Below are 21,511 nucleotides of genomic sequence, written 5' to 3'. Positions count from 1 at the left end.
TCCTTCTTAGCTATTTCCGTTATCGCCAAGAAAACTGCAAACCCTATCTCATATTCGCAGCCATCTTCCTTATCGATAGTTTTATTACGCTCAACATCTCATCGAACGATTTAATCGACATTCTCGTGAAGCTAAAGAATTTATTTTCTTAGTTTGCTAATGTCGTTAGGAAGCATGGCAAACATTCTTTTTGTACGGTTTCCCTTTAATAAGAAATGCACTCGGTATTTTCTTCCCTTTTCTTTAAAAGCAACTTTGCGAGTACAACACTTTCCTCGACATTCATTCTGTTCGACAATATTTACGATATTGGCAACTTCGAGTCGCCGAGCTTCGTCGTCGAGTTTGGACTTGGCTTTTGGTCACCGGCGACTGGTCGACATCGAAACAAAACACGAAACATAAAAAGCGAGTTCTGTATCTATTGTGTAACAATATCTTTACGCACTGTTACTCTGCGAATTACTGCAAATTGCATCGATTTTGTAGCAAGTTTGATGCAAAAGTGTTTTTACCTTCTTTTAGAACGAAATTATCAAGTATCAATCTTAACGTGATTAGTGTTGAATAGCTTTTCCTGCTTATTTCAAACAGAGCTAGCGCATCGGTAATTACGTTTCGTTGAAAGTTCACTGGATAAATCCTTAAATGTGATTTCTCATAATATAGAGAAATACGTTTACGAGAAGGGCGATGTGGCCGTCATAAATACCGCAACAACAAACTATATTTATCCATGTGGTACCATAACTAAGTGGCAGTGGCTCCGTGTGGCGAATAGCCTTTTAACCGTTCCTATCGGTCTAAAAAGCCTGAGGTTCTGTTACTTACTCAAAAGGCTATGTCGTTATTCAGCTCAGAGGTCGTGTGCCCAACTAAATCATGCTGGATTTAAGTGGATTTTACAAACTCCTCTACGCCCAACTACGACGATGCATTGCTGTTGCAGGATCGTTACGACGCCATTCTACCGCAATATAAAGATTATTTCCATCAAATTCTGCAAGTACATCGACGATGAAATAAGACCATTTGATTTCACGAATTTCATCATATGATTTCGTAAATCTGCAATCGCATTACCACGACGACCGTGATACAAATTTAATTTCTGCTCGCGGCTCCTCTTTCATGAATTTTCAAATGTTGACAATTATTTCGGTATTGACAAATTTTAGTTATTTAATTGACGCACATGCTGAGGCATTTAAGAGTTGAAGCTGAAACACTTTTGTTATTATTAAATTTGATCGGAAAATGTTTCAGATAAAAGTTGGATAGCTTCAAGGTTGGGCATATTTTGGGCCAATTTTTCTGTAGCCGGGAGCATAAAGGCCGTGTGAAAGTCAACCTTGTTTTTATAGAAAATAGAATCATATACTTTTTAATACATTATTCAGTGCAGCTCACGATTTTTTATAAAAAATTATTAACGTACCAATTGCGAAAAACTACCAGTCCAGTAGACATATTATTTTGTATTTTGTAGAACTTTCCGTACGACACTACTTTTGCATTTGTTCTCGTGTCTCTTATTGCGTTGAAGTAATTTTTGGCATATCACTCACACTGGAATTTTATTGCAGTAATTTTTTGCATGACCAAATTTCTGCCATCCGATGCATTGAACAATTTCTTTGTTTGATCATAGTAGTTGGAATGAGATAACAATATTTTTTCGGTGCCACAGTTCCTTTTTTGTTTTCTGAAGATCAATAAGAAAACAGTGGGGGCTGTTTCCCCGTATCATTTTTAATTATGTTTTTTTTATCAAACGTATTTTACGATTAAGTTGCGCAAGATGCTTCGTTACAATGAAATGGAAACTTTAAATTAATATGGGCGAAGAATTAGCATTTGGCTACTTTTCTATAATACTATGAGGTGTGAACTTTATTTGATTATTACGTAATTGTTTAATGGTATACTCGTTGTTTGCATTGCAAAGTGTCGGAAAAAGTTTACTTCGTGAAACAAATTTATTTATAATAGATATATAATTGACGAAATTATTACATATGATGAATAGAACAATCGTGCAATGTAACTTTTTGGCTTAAATTTCTGGCGCTCTAGAACCCCGTTACCATTTTCGTGTCACTTACAACGTTACCAACAGAATACGAAAACATAGTTATACGCTTACTGTGCTAAGAACAGTAAATTCCATGGCGGGTCACTTTAGAATGATAAAAATCTGTGAAATAACTGAAAATCTAAGGATATTTGTCGGGATAGTAGCGAGATACAGGCAAACAGGTAAGCAAGTTAAGTGTCGTAAAATAATTATGAAACTAACTTCCTCGCAGTTCTATCTTCGCAATTAGTTTCATTAAAATCAATCAGTTAATTTGTTTATAATTAATTTGCGAATTCTTTCCCCTTTTCTCGTTTTACTTTACAGCAGTTAGTTGATTTACTCTAGTTTTAGATGCAATGGATCTCATCAGAAAAATAAAAGGAAATACACGTGTTATAACAATCACTGAAAAATTTTTTCTAGATAAATGAGCCCAACGTAAACTATTATTACGTGAGATAAACTGCAAATTACGAGCATGTTACCAGTAAACTTTATTTTTTAAAATATGTACGTCTATGATGTATTTTTGTGAAAGAATCTTTTAAAGATGTTTTATAACTTTGAAATTATTTTGTTTAATAATAAAAATGTTTGATACTACTCAATTTAATATATTCTCGATCGCCTATTTCTTTATATATATGTGCTTGTAGTTCAATATACACATACACATATTACTAAAGTGCCCAAGAAATATTCGCACGACACAAATCGTCACGGCATCGAGTCTGCAATTGCCTCAATCGTACGAATCAAACGTCTCTACTCTCTATAGGTACACGTGCATTTACACATGAATGCTGTTTGGCTCTTGCTAATACTTCTTTAACAAGTACTTTATCAAGTGACTGTCGTTTACGAGTAGAGGACGCTAAAATCAATATCGAATTTCTACGTCGGTATGGTAGTCACGTCGAGCCACAGAGGTCCATAAGGTAATTTGTCTATACGTATAGCTCGTCTGTGCTATGTGTCGCACAACCGGTACTAAATACCTGCAATACCGATGATTTTATCATTAACGAAATAAAATGCTCTGCCTTAGTTTTCGAATTATACGTAGAAGCACGTTTGGTATCATATACAGCCGGTGGTCAAAGACAAATGGCGAATAATGAAAATATATATCAATGAAGTTTCGTTAAATATAGCTAGTTTACAAAAAATTGTGAATATTAATTTCAATAGTTTGCCAAATAATCAATGTAGTATAAGAGCGTATAATAAATAAAACTAAAGAATATAACACTAGTACTAATGCGATTAAACTTTTTATTCATATCGACTTCCACTGCCTGTCCACTTACTTTTGTCTCCGACTGTATGTCGCGTGAATCTGTCGATGTGTTACCTCCTCATGAATTTTAACGCAACTTTCTTCAATATCTTCATAGTTGCGTATAAAAATTTCTGCCACTGAATTCCAAATGAAAAGAGGTAGGCAGGATTAGGATATTTCGAAGGTGGCGGTATAAACGGACGATTTAAAACAAAGATTGCATGTATAAAATATACAAAGAAAGTACATATATCATACTAACGTAGTTTTATGTATAAACGAAAAACCAAGACCGGACACCCGTTATACATGTAGGAAGAAGTTGTTCGGAATGGAACTATTCGACAAGTTCATTTTATCTTTAATGTAAGCGCGCTAATGTAAGCGTTGACAAACACATTTGTACAGAGGTAGAGTTATATACGTAAAAAGTATGTTTGGTAAATGTATGTCATTCATGTACACGCTGAAAATTTCATCAAAATCGGTTAACGTTGCTACGAGCTACAAACGGTTAAAAATGACGAAAATCGCAGTTTGCCACGATTTTTGGCCTATAACTGTAATAAATCTAAAGATTTTTACGCCTTTCGACGCATGCCGCTTGTTTCTGCATCAACAGATTTCGATCAAATTTTCAGCATGTATATAACTCACATAAATCTACAGTACGTATAGTTGAAATTTTCATTACAGGCTCTGATAAAAAAGTTGTACAAACTCTAGTACTTTTTCATCTGGGGAGCACGAGGTGGCTGCGGGTTTTCAGGGCGTAGGACCACGCCCTGGGAAACCCCGATGAATCTGATGTTCTCCTATAGCCGGACGGTGACTGGTCGGCGCCTTTGGCCCCCGCCAGTTTGCCGATCCGGTGCGGAGAACCTCGGAGAAGTTGGTGGGCCCGTATCCGCCAAGACCACTCACCTCACCTTCTCGTGGGGCTCCCCGTCACCCTGCACCGGCCTTGACCGGGACAGGGTGCGAAAGAGTGAGTGGCACCAGGATGGAAACCCTTGTTGACGACCTCGGCAATCTTATACAATTACAATTAAACAATGGATAAGAAAACGAACCTAAAAATCGTTTACGGTGCAGGGGAGGGATACCCCAGTACCGGCGCAGCCGCGGGTTGTAAAGCGGGCCCCGCTGCGTCGTCATCGAGCAACCGTGGCCGTCCGGGGGTGAGCCGCCAGGCCCCTGGACGCGCTCATGCGTCTGGCGAAGGGGACTCGCGAACTGGGGAGTCCCGGAGAGGGTTGGAGGAACCCGACGTTTTGGCTATCGGCCCAGGACCTTCGCGGACTGGGATGCGGCGGCACCGCGGGGGCGGCGGGGGGTTGAGATCCGACGACGAAATGTCGTCATGCTCTTCCTATTCGACCGTCGCGGGCACACTCGGCAAGCGGTCGTACCGCAAGATTGCCGAGTCTACAGAAAACATCGCCTCAGCCGCCAACGGCCGCGGCGGAGGCGCGGGACGTCGCACACGGCGGGGGGACGCGCCCGCGGGGGATCCCGACTCCGCGCTGCTTCCGGCTCCCGGTAAAAGGAAGAAGAGGGGCGTGAGGCGCAGGACGGATATCGATACCGATACCGACGCCGAGGCTGTCACCGTGGTCGCCGCCGCCGCCGCCTCTACCATCCGCGGCGGTGCCGACGGCGGCGACGGCATGCGGAGGGACGAAGCGAGGACCGGGCCGGTCGGCAAACAAGCGACCGGGAAAGAAGCGGAACCGACCCACGATCGGGAAGAGGAGGACGTCGCATACCTGCGAAGGAGGGTGCGTTTTCTGGAGGAAGAGGTCAGTCGTCTCCAAGAAACGGTGGAACGGCTGACCAGGGATCGCGCGGAGAGGACAGCCAAAGTTGGTAACACCGACGGCAAAGGACAAGAGGTGGGGATCACCTCTACGAGGAGGACGAAAGAGAATGCTCCTCGGGCCGCAGCGGGAATGGCCATGGGTCCCCCTCCCCCACCTCCCCAACACCCCTGGTCAGCGTCGTGCCGTCTCCGCTGTCCCGACGGGTCGGGGAGTACACGTGACGCACGAAAAACGCTTACCGAGGGAACGGATAGATTCGGTGGCTCAGGACCTCGAGACCCACTAGAAGATTTCAAGATCCTGATCCTCCGCAAGTTGGAGGAATGTCGGCAAAAAGTACTGCCAGCGGCGGCAATTTCCCCGGCCACGGATACTGGAGTCGCCACAGGAATCGTACAAGCACGATCGCGGTCGGCGAGGGACGCCTCGCGGTCGACTATGGAGTCGTCGGCCGACGAGGCAGGATTCACTACTGAGGTAAGAGGAAGAAGAGGTAGAGCGAGGCGGAAGAACAGGAAGCCCACGGTGCAACCTCTTTCAACGGTCCATGCGCCGACCGAGGACGCAAGAACCAAGAGAAGGGTATTATCGTCTCTTCCGACGTCGACATCGCGAATAGGAGCCTTGGCGCCCTGGACGGCGACCAGAAGCAGCGAAACGAGGACAAGGACTTTCGCGGAGGCGGCCGCTCGGCCACCGGTGCGCCCCCGCACGGGAAGGGAATCCATGCGAGCAGCAGGCAGCGGCAATGGACTCGGAGCTATCGGGGCAGGAGGGAAACGCAACGCTAGCGGGCGGGACGCGCACAGCGAGAAAGTGCCGGACCTTCCCCGACCCCCACGGTGTGCCGCGGTATCGCTCACCGTGAGGGACGGCTCGGGCTTCACATACAAGGACGCGATGTCAGTGGTGAAGAGAGAAGTCAAGCTCTCCGAACTCGACATCACGGAGTTAAGACCGAGGAGGACGATCACGGGGGCGCTGCTGTTCGAAATCCCAGGCCAGGACGCTGGAAGTAAAGCATCACGACTGGCCGAGCGGATGGCGGCCACGCTGAAAGATTTGCCCGCCAAGGTAACCGTCCCGCGAAGGACGGCCGAACTAAGAGTGACCGGACTGGAGGACTCGGTCACCGCAGAGGAGGTGGCAGCCGCCGTTGCTGAGGCCGGGGGCTGCCGCGCCGACGAGGTCAACGTGGGTGTTATACGTTCCGCCCCTCGGGGCCTCGGGTCGGTATGGCTACGCTGCCCGCTAACAGCGGCCAGGAGAATCAGCAGAGGAAGAGATGCTGGACCAGGAGGTAGGATCAACATAGGTTGGTCAGCGGCGAGGGTTTCCCCTCTCCCTGCGCGCCGACTCCAATGCTTCAGGTGCATGGAGTCGGGTCACGTGCGCCGGGACTGCACATCGACGGCCGACCGGTCAGAGCGCTGCTACCGGTGCGGGGCGGAAGGACATCGCGCCAGGGACTGCTCGGCGCGAGTACCCACGTGTCCGGTGTGCGCGGACCTGGGACTGCCCGCGTCGCACCGCATGGGATCACCGGCATGCAAGCCGCCTGCCCGTAGGAGGAGGGCCGCACAGGAAGCAAGGACCGTTCCAGGCGACGGTGGGGATGCGGCGACGAGGAAAGAAAGAATACCGCCGCCAACTGACCCCACGAAGGACGGAAGAGAGGATGGCGAAGTCAGATACAACGACTGCGAGGGGAACGGCCCGGAGGAGGCTATGGAGACGGAGCCTTCCCCAACGTGAGCGGAAGAAGAGGAGGAGGACAACTGCTCCTGCAGTGCAATCTTAACCGCTCCCGCCGTGCTCAGGACTTAATGTTTCAGAGCTTGACGGAGCGGCGGATTGCTCTGGCGGCAGTGGCTGAGCCATACTGCATTCCCGACGCGTCGCGAGGCGCTGGAGATCTGACTGGCTCGGTCGCCATATTCTGGACTGGAATTGCGGGAAGCCCTTCCTGCTCGGTAATTGAGCGCGGACGGGGCTTCGTGGCCGTGAAATGGGGCGACCTGGCCGTGGTAGCCATCTACGTGTCGCCCAACATCAGCCAGGCAGAATACGCCTCCTTTCTGGACGGACTCGCGGCTTGCACGAGACGTTTAGGCGCCTGCCCGTCACTGGTCCTCGGGGACTTCAACGCCCACTCAACGGCGTGGGGCTCCCGCCGGACCAACAGAAGGGGGCGCGATGTACAGGATTGGGCGGCCGCACTCGACCTCCGACTTATGAACCGGGGGTCGTCCAGCACGTGCGTGGCGTGGCGGGGCGAGTCCATAGTGGACCTCACATGGGCAAACCCCGCCGCATCCCGCCGCGTTTCCGGTTGGGAGGTCTCCCCGGAGGAGACCCTCTCGGACCATCTCTACATCGTGATGGAGGTGGCGGTTGGCGGCGCGACGGGCTACCGTTCGTCGGATGCGCGCGGGCCTACCGGCCCACCGGGAAGGAGAAGAAAATTCCCGCGATGGGCGGTGACGCGGCGCGACGAGGACTTCATGGCGGCGGCCGCTATAGCCGTGGCTTGGTTAGAAGAATCCCCGACCGAGGAGGACGCGGAAGCAGGAGCGACCCGGCTGAGACGCGACATGCACGCGATCTGTGATTCGTGTATGCCGCGGTCTGGAACGCCGCGCCGCGCCGGCGCTGTGTACTGGTGGTCCGAGGAGATCGCTCGTCTCCGCGAGGCGTGTATCCACGCTCGGCGCCAATACACCAGATCGCGCCGTAGACGGCGGGAGGACGAAGGCACAGTGGCTCGCCTGTACGAGGCCTACCGCGAAGCGCGGAGGCCCCTCCAACGAGCCATCAAGGAGGCGAAGAGGCGGGCCTGGAACGAGCTTCTGGCCAGCCTCGACTCTGATCCCTGGGGGCGTCCTTACAAGATGGTATTGAACAAACTCCGTCCATGGGCGCCTCCCTTAACGGAGAGCATGGACCCTCGGTTCCTGGAGGAGGTCGTCGGCACCCTGTTTCCGGGAGCAGCGAATGAGGGAGTGGGCACCTTTACCAAAGAGGAGGAGCAGGAATCCCAGCCGCTGGAAGAGGAACCACGGGTCACTGCGGGGAGTTGGAGCCCGGAATCGAGGGTCACCGAGGAAGAACTGGCCAGGGCCGTCGAGAGGATCGGAGCGCGGAAAGCTCCGGGTCCTGATGGAGTCCCGGCCCGTCTGTGGAGGGACGTCGCCGGGGTCTTGGCCCCGAGACTAATGCGTCTGTTCGACGGATGCCTGTCTCGAGGTGAATTCCCTACTTCGTGGAAGGAGGGGCGGATGGTCCTACTGCCGAAGCCGGGGCGCTCTCCGGACTCGCCTTCCGCCTTCCGGCCGGTGTGCCTTTTGGACGAGGCGGGCAAGCTGCTGGAGAGAGTGATAGCTGCCCGCCTGGAGTCGCATTTGTCCCGGAGCGTGCCCGGGTTGCACGATGGCCAGTTCGGTTTCCGGAGGGGGCGGTCTACGACCGACGCTATCGCCCGTGTCCGCTCCCTTGTCGAGGGGGCCGAGCGGCGTGGTTACGTGGCGTTGGCCGTATCGCTGGACGTGGTCAACGCCTTCAACAGCATCCCGTGGGACAGAATATGCCGGGCCCTCGAATTTCATCGCGTACCCGCGTATCTGCGGGATGTGGTCCGGGCTTTCCTCCGGAACCGGAGTATCGTCTACACCGTCCGGGGAGGGGGGGTGACCGGGAGGGCTGTACACCGCGGGGTCCCGCAAGGTTCGGTGTTGGGCCCGTTGCTGTGGAACATCGCGTACGACGCGGTGCTTCGGACGCCGATGCCTCCGAACTCGGCGCTGACGTGCTACGCCGACGACACGTTGGTGCTGGTCTGGGGCACGGCATGGGGTAGAACCGTCCGCCTGGCGGAGCTGGCGGTGGCCTGCGTGGTCGCCGAAATCAAGCGATTGGGACTGAGGGTGTCCCCTGAGAAGTCCGAGGCAATGTGGTTTTGCCGCAAGGCCGATCACGGGACGCCCCCAGCGGGTTACCGCCTGAGGTTGGAAGGGACTGAGATCGGGGTCGGGACCAGCATGAAGTATCTGGGCCTGACCCTCGACAGCCACTGGACCTTCGGCGTTCACTTCGAGCGCCTGGCGCCGTCCGTCGAGGCGACGGCGAACGCCTTAGGACGTCTGCTGCCTCGGCTGGGCGGGCCCGGCGTCGGGGTGCGCCGGCTGTACGCCGGCGTGGTGCGATCGAGGCTCCTCTACGGGGCTCCGGTCTGGGCGGAGGACCTGATGACCAATCGTCGCAGTCTCCTAGTAGTCAGGAGACTGCACAGGACAGTGGCCATCAGGATAGCGAGGGGCTTCCGCACCATTTCGGCGGCGGCGGCAGCGGTGCTCGCCGGATTTCCCCCGTTCGAATTGCAGGCCCTGAGGTGCCGTGAGATTTATCTCCACACTCGGGGTCTGTCGGACGGGGCGGGCCCGGGGGGCGCCGACGTCAGGGTTCGGGCTCGGCGAACTTTGCTCGACAGATGGCGCGCCAGCCTCGACACGAGAGCGGGTGCGCCGGGGATAAGAGTCCTCGGGGCCGTCCTTCCAAACTGGGACGTTTGGTTGGACGGCGGCGGGCCTCCCCTGACCTACAGGGTGACGCAGGTGCTCACCGGACACGGTTGCTTCGGTGAGTATCTGCACCGAATCGGGAAGGAGGCGACCGCGCGCTGCCACCACTGCGATGCGAGTGTGGATTCGGCGCAGCACACGCTGGAATACTGCCCGGCGTGGGCGCGGCCGCGCCACGACCTCATCGTGGAAATCGGCGGGGATCTTTCGCCTCCGGTGATTTTCGAAGCACTGTTGACAAACGAGAGAAGGAGGAGGGCCGTGACCTCCTTCTGTGAACAGGTCATGCGTCGAAAAGAGGCTGCGGAGAGGGTGAGGGTGCGGTACTCTCACCCTGAAAGGAACGACCGGCGAGGGCGCGGCAGGGGTCATGGACGCGCTTCGGTGAGAAGCACTAGGTCCGCCGCGTCCCCCGGCGGGGTACAAACTTAGGCGCTGGCAGCTCAGCGCCCCCGGGGCCGCAGAGCAGCCCGGTAGGGGAACCGGACTGCCTGGCACGGCGGCCCCGGCGACGAGGCGCGGTGTGACGTGGCCGCACACCGCTTCACTATGTGACGTATTGAGCGCGGAGGGGGGCCCGGTGTATCGCTTACACCGGTTCCCGGGCCCCTCTCGATCGCAGCCGTGACGGTCATCGTGGAGGTTTTAGTCGGTTGGAGTCCGGCACTACCACGCCGCTTTTCCCCAGAAGCGACCTGGTGTCCGCGCGGATTTCCTCCACGTTAAACAAAAAAAAAAAAAAAAAAAAAAGTACTTTTTCATCTAGTAAACTAGTCCTTTTAATTTGTGAAAAAAGCTCAAGTTTTCTAGTCCTATCGAGTCTCATACACGCCGGATAACGTTATTTTGAACTTTTGTTATTATTTTTTAACAAAGCATTTTTGAGCCTACGTTTCTATGATACCTTTTTCTCATTTTCATGCGTAGAATACACTGGCAAGGTATTATTATACATTCCTCCCAAATTATTTATTATTTACGATAAAAATTTTTTTAATTAGAATGTTTGGTGATTGATTGCGCGTGCAAGCTAGTTTTCAGCTGTTTGAATAATAATTGAAAAACAAACAAAAATGTTTTTGAAATGTTGGAAAACGTAAATAAGATCGTTAAATGTTGCATTTCTGTCAAATATTAATAACCAAATACGTCTACTTTTTCAACGTTATAATATTAAGCATTTAATGTTAATCCTGTATTTACTGATTTTTTTTATCGCTTTTCTGTTATTCGTCATACGAATAAATTTTGACAACTGAAAACTGACAAGCAGAAATTAAAAACAGTAATGTGACGATCGATACGAAGAGTAGGGATATATAACAAAAGGCAACCCTCCTGACAAAGAAACAACTTCTAGGTAGAGACGAAACGATGCAACCAATTTAAATGTCCATTCGGCAAGTTTCAGTAACGACTGGTCACTTCCGTGAAAATTCGCTACGAATCTCCACTCACAATAACTTCCTTGCGGTGAGATCTGGTAATCGGCAATATAGTTGCAAAATTGTTTAGACTTGAGAATATATCAAATATCTCTGTAAGTTACTTGTAACATATTTATTTGTAATAAATGCTTGTGTAACTTATTTATGAAATATACCTTGATGATATATTTGGAATATGTCACTTACGAAGCCATAATTACATTATATTTCTTATCTCCTAACTTTTTAATCCTATAAGTTTGATTTAAATAATTTAGAAACCATTATTGGTAACATATAGACAGAGAGTAATTAACAAAGGCATTGTTAATTACTAGAGAGTAAAGCGAAGTAAAGAGACACGTCGAGTTTACTCATTTCAAATATCCCGCTTGTCCTGTAGTCATTGTAACAACCAATTAGGGATAACATTGTCGCTTCTTGTCGTATCCCCACTCTTTACTAGGATAGGGGAGAGAACAGCCCCTGATGGATCCTTTCGAAAAATTGCTCGCGAGGCAATCCTGTGCTAATCTCGGCTAAATGGGCCTTGAACCTGACTTTCATGGAAATGGTTGCATGTATTTGTACAGAATGGATTTTTCAAACGGAGAAACAGTTCCGTATAAATAGAACAAATGGAAGGTACCAGGTTGGTCTAACTTGCCGATGAATTGGCTTTAAGTATTCGCAAAAATCTCGATCGGTGTCAAGCGCTGATGTCAAATACTGGTATCAATTGCTGAGACTTGGAGAGGATCCCTCGCAGTAATGGGAAGAGGCCACATTCGATGATACCCGAAATCACTTCACCTCCATTGCGGAAGAACGGATTCCTGGGAGAGAGCCGCGAAGTCTCGCGGAGATGTTCAGCTAATTAGCAATTTTGAAGATTTTAGATCAGGAGGATGACTCTTGGGTGGGACGAATGTGACCAGCGTAACAATTTTGATTCTTCGAGTCGGAGTCAGAAGCCGAAAAGCTATCAGTCAGATTTAAAAGCAAAAGGACCGAATTTCAGTCGCTTTGTTAAATTTCACCACGTTGTAAAGTTCAGCCAGTCTCATCTTGAAGACACAATTAGTATAACGTTCCCAATACGTCGTAATTAGGTGGTCCTTCGGGCATAGACGGCACGGATCGTGCATTATTCAAGGTCAGAATAAATTGCTTAACGACTGTCGGGCGGACCTCTCTTCTGACCCCATTAGTATACATTAAAACTTTAGGTGATTTCAATAAAAATGCATAAAATGTTCAACCAACGGTACCTATCCTTGTACAAATTTTCTATTGCAATATTTACAAATAGTATTTATTATTCAACTTTTGACGCTACCTCTCCCGTAATTATTCTACTGTCCAATAGTGGCAGTAAACATATTGACTGCTTTAAAAGTCTAATTATGTGCTACAGTGGTAAAAATATATTTATTCTGATTATTGTTAATAACAACGATGAAATTGAATTCTAATCACTATTCTTTTTAATTATTGTAATTTCTTTCTAGATATCATTCGAGTAATAAAATTAAACTTTTCTCCTGAAAATTTATCGACAGTAATCGACGCAATTGTGTAACGCGAAATTTTAATTTATTCCATACAGCTATTCTCGTTTCTTTCGTGCGTCTACATGGAGTTTATTTTCAAACTATCAGTGCTTTCTGTTAAATTGCAAATGCGACTTGACATTTACAGGTATAAGCTGGCAATGTGTGATTTTGAATATACTGTAGAAAAATCAGTAATCAGTTATTCGGAGAAAATAAAACTCACTCACATAAGCAAAGATGCAGAACTGCGGTGAAGAGGGCTGCGAGTTTCCGTGCTGCCATGAGAATTAACCACTTTTGCGATGACAGTTTGGCACACTACTTGATAATCTGAAAGTAGACAAAACTCGATTTGTATTTGTTTTATTTACATTGTCGTATCGAAAAATTTATATGTTTTATATGTCGAATACTTGAACAGCAGAACAACGAAGTGGAACTTTGTTATAGATACAAGATTATTATAGACCTTTTCTTATAAAGTGAGTAAATAAGAATTGAACGCGATACCTGTAAAAGAGTATCAATAAAACAAAGGTAAGCTACCAGTATTACTTTTGATTAAAAATGCCTGACAACTTAAGAATCGTATGCAATTTGTTTCTTATAAGAAGAAAATATTTTGCAATTGTGAAAAACATTTTAGTTAAATATATTAATGAAAGATTTATCAAATATGTTTGTATATAGATGTACTTATTGTGGTCTGTTATACAGATTGGAAAGATAGAGAAGGAGCATATGGCTAAAATAAAATCCTTCTTCCCTTGTGGCTCAACGAATCAATCAATCTTAACGTGTGACGTCTCGTTTGATAGATATTTTTAATGCCTACAATTCTCATTCTAAAATTTTTACGACCCGATTACTAGGATCGTTGTCATATGCAAAAAAAAATCTGTTTTCCACAAATTTGGAGATTATTTGCAAAAACCGTGCAAGAAATTTCGAGTGGTAAACATATACCAAGATTTGTGATTTTTATAAGTACGCGCAAGAAAACTTCAGGTATCATCTCTTTTTTTTTTTTACTTTCAATTTGTACTTTACAATCTGTCCAGCTGGATATTTGTTAAATTTTTCCAGTTTTATTACTAAATAACATGTGGATGGCTAGCCCCAGCAGGATACCGTCTTCCAATTTGTGTATTTTATTTCTTCAGCGAGATCGGTGGCATGTTTTCTTCTTTGTTCGTTTCAGCAGCCTTCTTTCTTTGCATTTTTTTGCGTATCTGCCGATTTCTTCCTTGACTACTGATATTTTTAAGTCATTGCGTAAATCCTCGTTTCAGACATACCATGGGGCGTTAACTATTGTTCTGAATATTTTTTATTTTTATTTATGTGGCTTATTGCTGCTGCCCTCCATACTGGTATTCTGCACGTCTAAATTGGTTTTATTATCGTTTTGTAAATTTTTAATTTATTTTCTACGTTGAGTTTAGAATTTCGACTAGTTAGCCAGTACATCTTCTTCTTTTTTCCGTATTTCGTCTATAATGGTTTTAATATGTTGCTTCCATGTACGTTGTGGGTCTAAGCGAAGCCCTATGTAGTTAATTTGCTTTATTTGTGTTATGTGCGTGCCATTCAATAGGATATTTCGTGATTTCCGTTTTCATAGTGTAAATATAGTATGGTTGCATTTACTGGGGTTCGCTCTCATTTGTTTATCTTGCAACCATTTTTCTATTTTTGTTATATGCTCTTGTAGTAATGTGACTGTTGTTTCTGGATCATTGTGCCTGACTAGCATAGTCAGTATTTTGCTGTAGGTATCATCTTTTGCAGAATTTGGTCCTTTTTGGGGATGCAAACTCTTTATCGCGTGCGATAAAACGAAGCCATTTGGCTGAAAACAAGAAACCGTCGTTCCATAGATTCTCCACTGGATCACCACTGCAATCCCCTTGCTGCATCTAGCAACCTGCGACGTATCAGCAGCGTCTCAATTCAAGCAGCTACTACTGTATTTCTTTACTTGTGATGTAGCTTAACAGCAAAGTGATTGCAGAAGTTGAGATTTCACAGAGCGTATGCTATGGCTGTTGCCACGATTTTTCAGGGATTTCCGGTAATTTGACAAAAAAAAAAAAAAGAAAAGAAAAAGAGAAGATTCAAACAAAGATGGATCAGCTTCTAGCCGGCTACAAATTGCAATATAAAAAATTTCATGTAGTTCTAACCACCTTTAAACACATCTGGTGAGCAGCCTGTTCGTTTTCTCAGTAGGTAAACCCAACCGTGCTTCTAAAAGAAACACCTCGGTTATCGTAACTGCTTCTGGTTAATTTCGTTTTGCAAAGAGAACAAAAGCGTTGGCGAACTACCACCTTGTTGCGTAACATGTTTTAGCGATTTTAGAAATTTGGCAAAAGGCTAGAATTCTGGAAGGATAGAATCTTTTCGACGATTAAAGGGAAACGTTAGGAGAACTGTATAAACATAAAGTTGGAGTTAGTTGCAGATTTAGTATAAGTTTAACTTATTCCGCTGTTGATTTCTTTGGACCTTTTCATTTTTAGCTTTCAACTTTTTTATTTCTCCTATTTTTCTATTCCTCGTTATTTTTTAGATCTTTTTTATCTAGTTCCAACGCGAGTGATTTGGGTGTGTAGTGTGTAGTGTACACACTGCGTATTGTTGTATCGTGCTTATTGTATACTTTGTTTGCAAGAGAACAGAGGCCATGTTCAACATGTATTGTAATATAAAACGATTGATTTTTCTGTGAACAGTATGGACACTCGCGGTGATTTTGCTATGGACGAGATAATCGCGATGCGTGTGTGAAATTTGTATAAACATTGTCCGTATGTGCTATTATTTAGTAATTATTTATGGAGGCAAAGAATCAGAGGAAACTTTAATCCTCTCTACTCGAAAATTCCATGACGCGGAGTTTAATGACTAGGCAGGTATAATGTTTAATTTACGATTTCTCTTAAAAGACGCATAGGATGGTTTACGTCTTTAAACGTCATAATCTTCTTCCCTATGATTTGTACGAGGTAGGTTATTTTCATCTTACTTTGGTTTCAAGAATCATCCCTTAAATCTTCTTACAATTGTAGCCGATCACCCTGTATAACGAAGTGGTATATGTAAATGATATTGTCAGGAGCTAGGAGAATAAAACAAATCGATTCAGCGTTTCATCGAAAAATATGTAAAAAAATACTTTATACATAATTTGAAGGATATCGCGGGACAAATATGCGATATAACTCTTTGCCAAGATTGCATTTTAGATTTAAGCATTAGATTCAGGTAGAATCAAACATGCGATAATCACCTATTATACACGTTATAGTACTACGCCAGAATAATTTACTTATAATTCTCAATGAGAATTGATTGTAAAATTCTTCCAAATAGAAAAAAAAAGATTGCTTTTGCACAGTTTAGCAGGTTATCAACGTTTCACTGCATACAACGAATTACATTCTTTTCATCTTTTCTATTGGCATCGTGTAGCTGATTATAAAATACGTCCAGATATGTATGATAACGTCACTTTGAAATGATCTTCAGCTTCAAAGACTATAGCTAAATGTGTCTACGTCTGTGGAGATTGGCTGCGGCAAAGACCCAGTGAATGTAAATGAACATGTTTACACTACAGATGACCACTGCTAATCCATCAGTGTGTCGATGTACCGTTCCCAATAAATTACTCAAAATGAGAAAGAATTTGGAAGCCTAAAAAATTAAGGCAAATCTAATTTTTTCTTCCACCTATACGCATTTGGTATAGTTAAACTTTTTAACTGTGTGGCTATATTTTTATTACATAAAATTACAAAATGGCCAAGTGGTACAACATTATCAGACTCCATACCCAGTGGAAACTTGCTCGCTTCCACTCAGCGCCAAATGTGACTAGAACGTAAAAAGCAAGAGATTTTTGTGCGGACCTAAATAAAAATAAGACAAGATCAAAGAGATAAGAGAATGATGGAACAAAAGTATACAAGCATAATATAAGTTGTAGATAGACGCCCATTCAAGTAACAAGCTAAACGATTACTATAGAACAGAATCAAGATGGCTAAAAAGAAATCGGACGTACTTGACACAATGGCAAATCAAGGAAGACTTGGTAGCTCCAATATCTGTGGCGTATAATTGCACTATAAACCGTTCCAATGAAAGCCTATCAATATACAGTGACTAAATTAACCTCTCAAGTTAAACCTCAGGTTGAATTTTATGAGGAGCTGTTTCTCCGTACGGCAGAGTTTGGCGCGAATTACGCGTAAACGATACAGAACTGTAACGTGTGACGGATAATGCTGTTCCCTACACAAGCATATTGCAACGAAGTTTTTGATAATTAAGTTATAATTTTTCTGAAAGATATGATGCATATACTTTAACTTTAATAATTCACTTTAATAATTGATAATACAATAGAGTGTGATATATTTTAAAACGCGGTACGACACATAGACCCACGTCACAATTGTTTTTCAAATTACTCTTCGTTTTCTATTTTAAAGCGACATTTTGACGTTCGAGATTCTAAAAGAGTGTAAAGATATGGGTTCGCATGTTAAAAAGAGCATCTAATAATGGTATACTCATTTTAACGAAAAGCAACAATTGGTACCTGACACTGGCGTATCAAAAACAAAGGCTGTATATTCTATCTGTATATTGTTAACACTGTTATAAAACGTTGAGAGGGCAAAAGAAGCGTGAAGCAAGACAAATGAAAAAGATCATTTAGTTGAAACGGTAAGCTAATATGTCATTACAGTGAGCCACTATAGTGGTGCGTCGTAATATAAAATGACATCCGCGAAAGCCACAATAGTGGTGCATCGTACCTTATGACATAACATGTCCGAGATATTATATTTCCGTATATATTTGTTTATAATTTCGCGAAAGAATTGATTGTGTTTTTAAATGTGTTAAATCGAACGTTATAGTTGTTAAGAAACATTTACTTTGTTCATTTTATACACATACTTTTTTAAATATCATGCGGTAAATTAAATTGTCAATGTAAAAAAGCTGCAATGAGGGTAGTTAAATGGATTTGCCATACGAGTGAGTGAGTTATCGTATGTTATGATTTATTGTACGCGTACATCTGAGCGAATTTTATCGTATTTTTTCGGTGCGATAGAAAATGATATGTAAACGTATGTAAAAAAGCAGCCATAGCTTTGTAAACTTATAAAAATTGTGACTCTGGGAACAAAATTGTCTTGCAGGATCCTACGATAACAAATTTCCAACAAATTACGAATAAAATATCATATTCTTTGCCTCTTCATAAATTCAAGAGATATCTAAATGACATTACTCAAAGGAGCATCCTATATAGAAAGTCATCAAATATTTATTTATACATATTGTAGTATCGTGGACGAGGGGCCTAGGGGGGGGGTCGTGAGAATTGTAAACGAGCGGTTGCTGAGCGTGTGCATGATGGGGCTTAAACAAAAGATATCGGACAAAAGACAAAGGGTTGCTAAGAGATAGTGTTGTTAGCGTCGTTGAAAGAGTTGAATCTGTGTTGACGAGAGTTGTTAATTAATTATAATACGTTGCTACGATTAGTTCATGTTAAATAACCATTGTTTTCTGTTTAATCCATTTATTATTATTAATGAACTAATCATTATTATATTTACGATACTGCAATATTATACAGTAGATACCGTTTCGTCTTTCCTACATTTGTCACTAGAGGAATTTTTTTCAAGGACAATTCTTCCATAACTATTATTGTCCATCCTGCAATTTTATATTCTGATTTTGCCTTTACCATTCAGTACAACTGTTCACGATGACAAGTTAAAAGAGTCGTTCACACCGGTACGTTGTGGCGAACATTTCATGGACGCTATTCTCAGATGCTTCTGCTGTTCGCAAGCCGAACTAAATCCAAGCGTTCGTCATCCGTTTGCTTGCAGAGTGATCTTTTGACAGACACTTCGATAACTATAAAATAGAGAGGCACGCCGGATATCATAGTGATCGAGATATTACCACACATGTACATGTTTGTAATAATGTTTATAATAGTAAAAGAATTCATTGCGTTTCTTAGTGTGCTAAAGTGCGTTTTTGTAGGTGATCTTTTTGCAGTCCTCTCTTCTCGATTCATTTAATGCACATATTTCTTATCTGTTATTTAAAAAGAGTATGTGTATAAATATCGAACTACAATGTTCGATTTAACACATTAAAAAATACAGTCAATTCTTCAGCGCTATTATAAACAAACATATACAGAAATACAATATCTCGGGCACGTTATATTGTAAGGTGTCGAATATTAATATAGTCACTGTATATTGAATAGGCTTTTATTGGAACGGTCTATGGTGCAATTATACGCCACAGGTATTTTTGAGTAGTACCTTTTCCGTTGATTTCATATTATTGATTAGTTTGTACTACAATTAGAATTTTCAGATTTTCGCACGTAGTTCTCAAACTCTTAACGATGGATCGTAAACTCGAAAACCGAAAAGTCAGTTTTTAACGTGATTCGACGATTGTTTGTGAGAGAGTCGTTTGGGACGCTGTCTCGAGCGGACGTGCGAGGGAAGAGCAAAGTGAAACTTGGACGAAGAACGCGGAAAAAAGAATTCTCCCGTATCTAGTGATATGATTAGTGATAAGTCTAAATTAAGGTTTTAGATTTAGATAATGTGGGGAAAAATAGCGATCATGAGTAGCTAGAAAACAGATAGTGCAGATAAGAAAGCGAGACGAGAGGAACACGCGTTCGTTATATAGAAATGTTTGAAAGTTTAAAAGTGGAAAGTGTCGTTGCAGGAAGAAGGAATGAGTCGAATGAAAAAATAATAGACGAAATAAAAGCGTTAATAAGAAATAAATATGACGTCTTGATCGAAAACCTGCTGAAGGAGCTAAAGGAAGATAGATCTCCTGCGAAAAATGCTGCTGGAGAAGAGAGAACCCGAAAAGACCTCAAGTAGAGGAAAATACAAATTATCGAAGAGACTAAAGAAAACAAAGGAGAAAAAGATAGAAAACAGGAAAAACGAAGTAGGAAGGCGTCAAGAGACAAGTGGAAGTTGGAATAGCGAAAGTACACGACGCGAAAACGGCCGATTAGCAAAGAAATAATGAGAGGATAGGCAATTGGAGGAGGAAAAAATATCCGGACAGGACTCTAAGGAGAAACAAGGAGAAACGAAGCGACGCCATGAAGAATCGAAGAAGCTCCATCGGCTGAGTCACGGGAAATACGCAATAATCGATAGTAAAAAAAAGCTAATCGATAAAGGCAGAGGTAAAGATGATTAGAGAAAGTAATTAAAAAATGCAGGTGATACAGGCAGGGTTAAAGAAAAAGTATTAGATAATGAAACGAATGAAGAAGACAAAGCAGACCATATCGAGGATATGCCTAAGATGTTCGAAACGAACATTGCTTGGAGAAGAATATACAATTACAATAAAACAAAGCAATTACGCTAGTGTAGTACAGTATCCGGGAAAACCCTGGATAATTCAGAAGGTCTACTTCACCATGGGTCATCCACGTCTGTGGAACATGGGCATGCCGAGTATACCGGAGCCATAGTATAAGAGGTAGCTGTTAGGCAGTTGAGGGGTAAATGTTGTCAGCGTTGTCAAGGAGGACGGTCAGCGTGAAAAAGAGCGTTGGAACCGTTGTGACGAGAGTAGTGAGCGACGAATGGCGACTGCGTGCATATAGACTGTCGGAGCATCATACTTGATTTTGTGTTGACATGAACGATATTGAAACAAATCATACCATTACCAAACCTACTAGCACTATACTTTCCCACAGTAGTATCGTGGAAAAATTATAAGAAAAAACTCGCTAGGAGTACGAACTATTGTACAATGCAGTTAGTTGCGAGTGAGTTGCGAGTTGTCGATTGTTGTGAGTCGTGAATTGTCACTCAGAAGTTGAGTAGTTGTACAAATTTAGTTGTTTTACTTGTATTACATTGCTACATTAAGAAATAGCTCTGATTAAATAGTCATAGTTTCTTTTTCAATCACTGTAAATAAATCCATCTACCAAAGAAATAAGGTCACTATACTAGTAAGATTATAATGAACATAGGTTCCACCCCGAAAGGAGTGAACATGATTGGTTTTCCCAAGGCGGAAATTAGATACAAACGAAGAGAGGAAAACAACGGGGTAATGACAGCAGGAAGGAAAGGAAATAGGAACTTATAACAGATATCTCTAATAGGAAAAGATTTACGAAAGGAATGATTCGTGAATTGGATCGATCAGCGAGCTAGAGGAACAGCAATCGTTCAACCAGGAAAATTTATAACGGAATGACTTACGAAAAAAAGAGTGAAAGATGAGAAAGCGATCTTGGAAGATTCGAAGGCCATCTTGGTTCGGTTTCAGAGACACTCACATCCAAATCGATTACTGATTAGACACGAAAACATGACTTAAGGTTTATAGAGGTTTGAACCGTTTATAGAGATAACGAAATGTTACTACGACTGCTTGGGGTTTGATCACATATAGGCGAATAAATTATTTATTTTTATTAATTATTAATTGTTCAGAAACTAATTAGCTTATTTTATCAAATAAATACATCAACGGCAAGGAGGTGTTTTGTCTGTGCAAATAAGTTCCATGGAAATTATACAGGGTGGTTGGTAACTGGTGGTACAAGCGGAAAGGGGGTGATTCTACGCGAAAAAAGAAGTCGAAAATATAGAATAAAAATTCTTTTTTTTTTAATTTTTCCATCGAGACAACGATCTACAG

At 43.9% G+C, this 21,511-nt stretch overlaps 1 protein-coding gene and 1 long non-coding RNA gene across 3 annotated transcripts in view; one reads left to right on the top strand and one right to left on the bottom strand.

Annotated features, from left to right (window-relative positions):
- LOC138188611 (uncharacterized) overlaps positions 1-20,742 on the top strand; it is a 42,413-nt gene extending 21,671 nt beyond the window's left edge. The window contains exons 3-4 of one of the 2 annotated variants that reach the window (XR_011175576.1): positions 595-1,006; positions 19,551-20,742. This is a non-coding gene — a long non-coding RNA (uncharacterized LOC138188611). Of the gene's footprint in view, positions 1-594; positions 2,674-19,550 lie in introns of those variants that run through there. The other variant, XR_011175575.1, reaches the window with a different exon arrangement.
- Positions 1-21,511, bottom strand: part of DIP-lambda (Dpr-interacting protein lambda) — a 560,727-nt gene that overhangs the window by 132,511 nt on the left and 406,705 nt on the right. Inside the window, exon 5 of the mRNA XM_069130556.1 lies at positions 12,973-13,075. Coding sequence (XP_068986657.1) covers positions 12,973-13,027 — 55 coding nt within the window. The 5' untranslated portion in view covers positions 13,028-13,075. The remainder of the gene's footprint in view (positions 1-12,972; positions 13,076-21,511) is intronic.

Source organism: Bombus flavifrons, chromosome 17, assembly GCF_040668555.2.
Source record: "Bombus flavifrons isolate JBK064 chromosome 17, iyBomFlav1_principal, whole genome shotgun sequence".
Taxonomy (NCBI): Eukaryota; Metazoa; Arthropoda; class Insecta; order Hymenoptera; family Apidae; genus Bombus; species Bombus flavifrons.
This window is presented reverse-complemented; position numbering and strand designations above follow the sequence as displayed.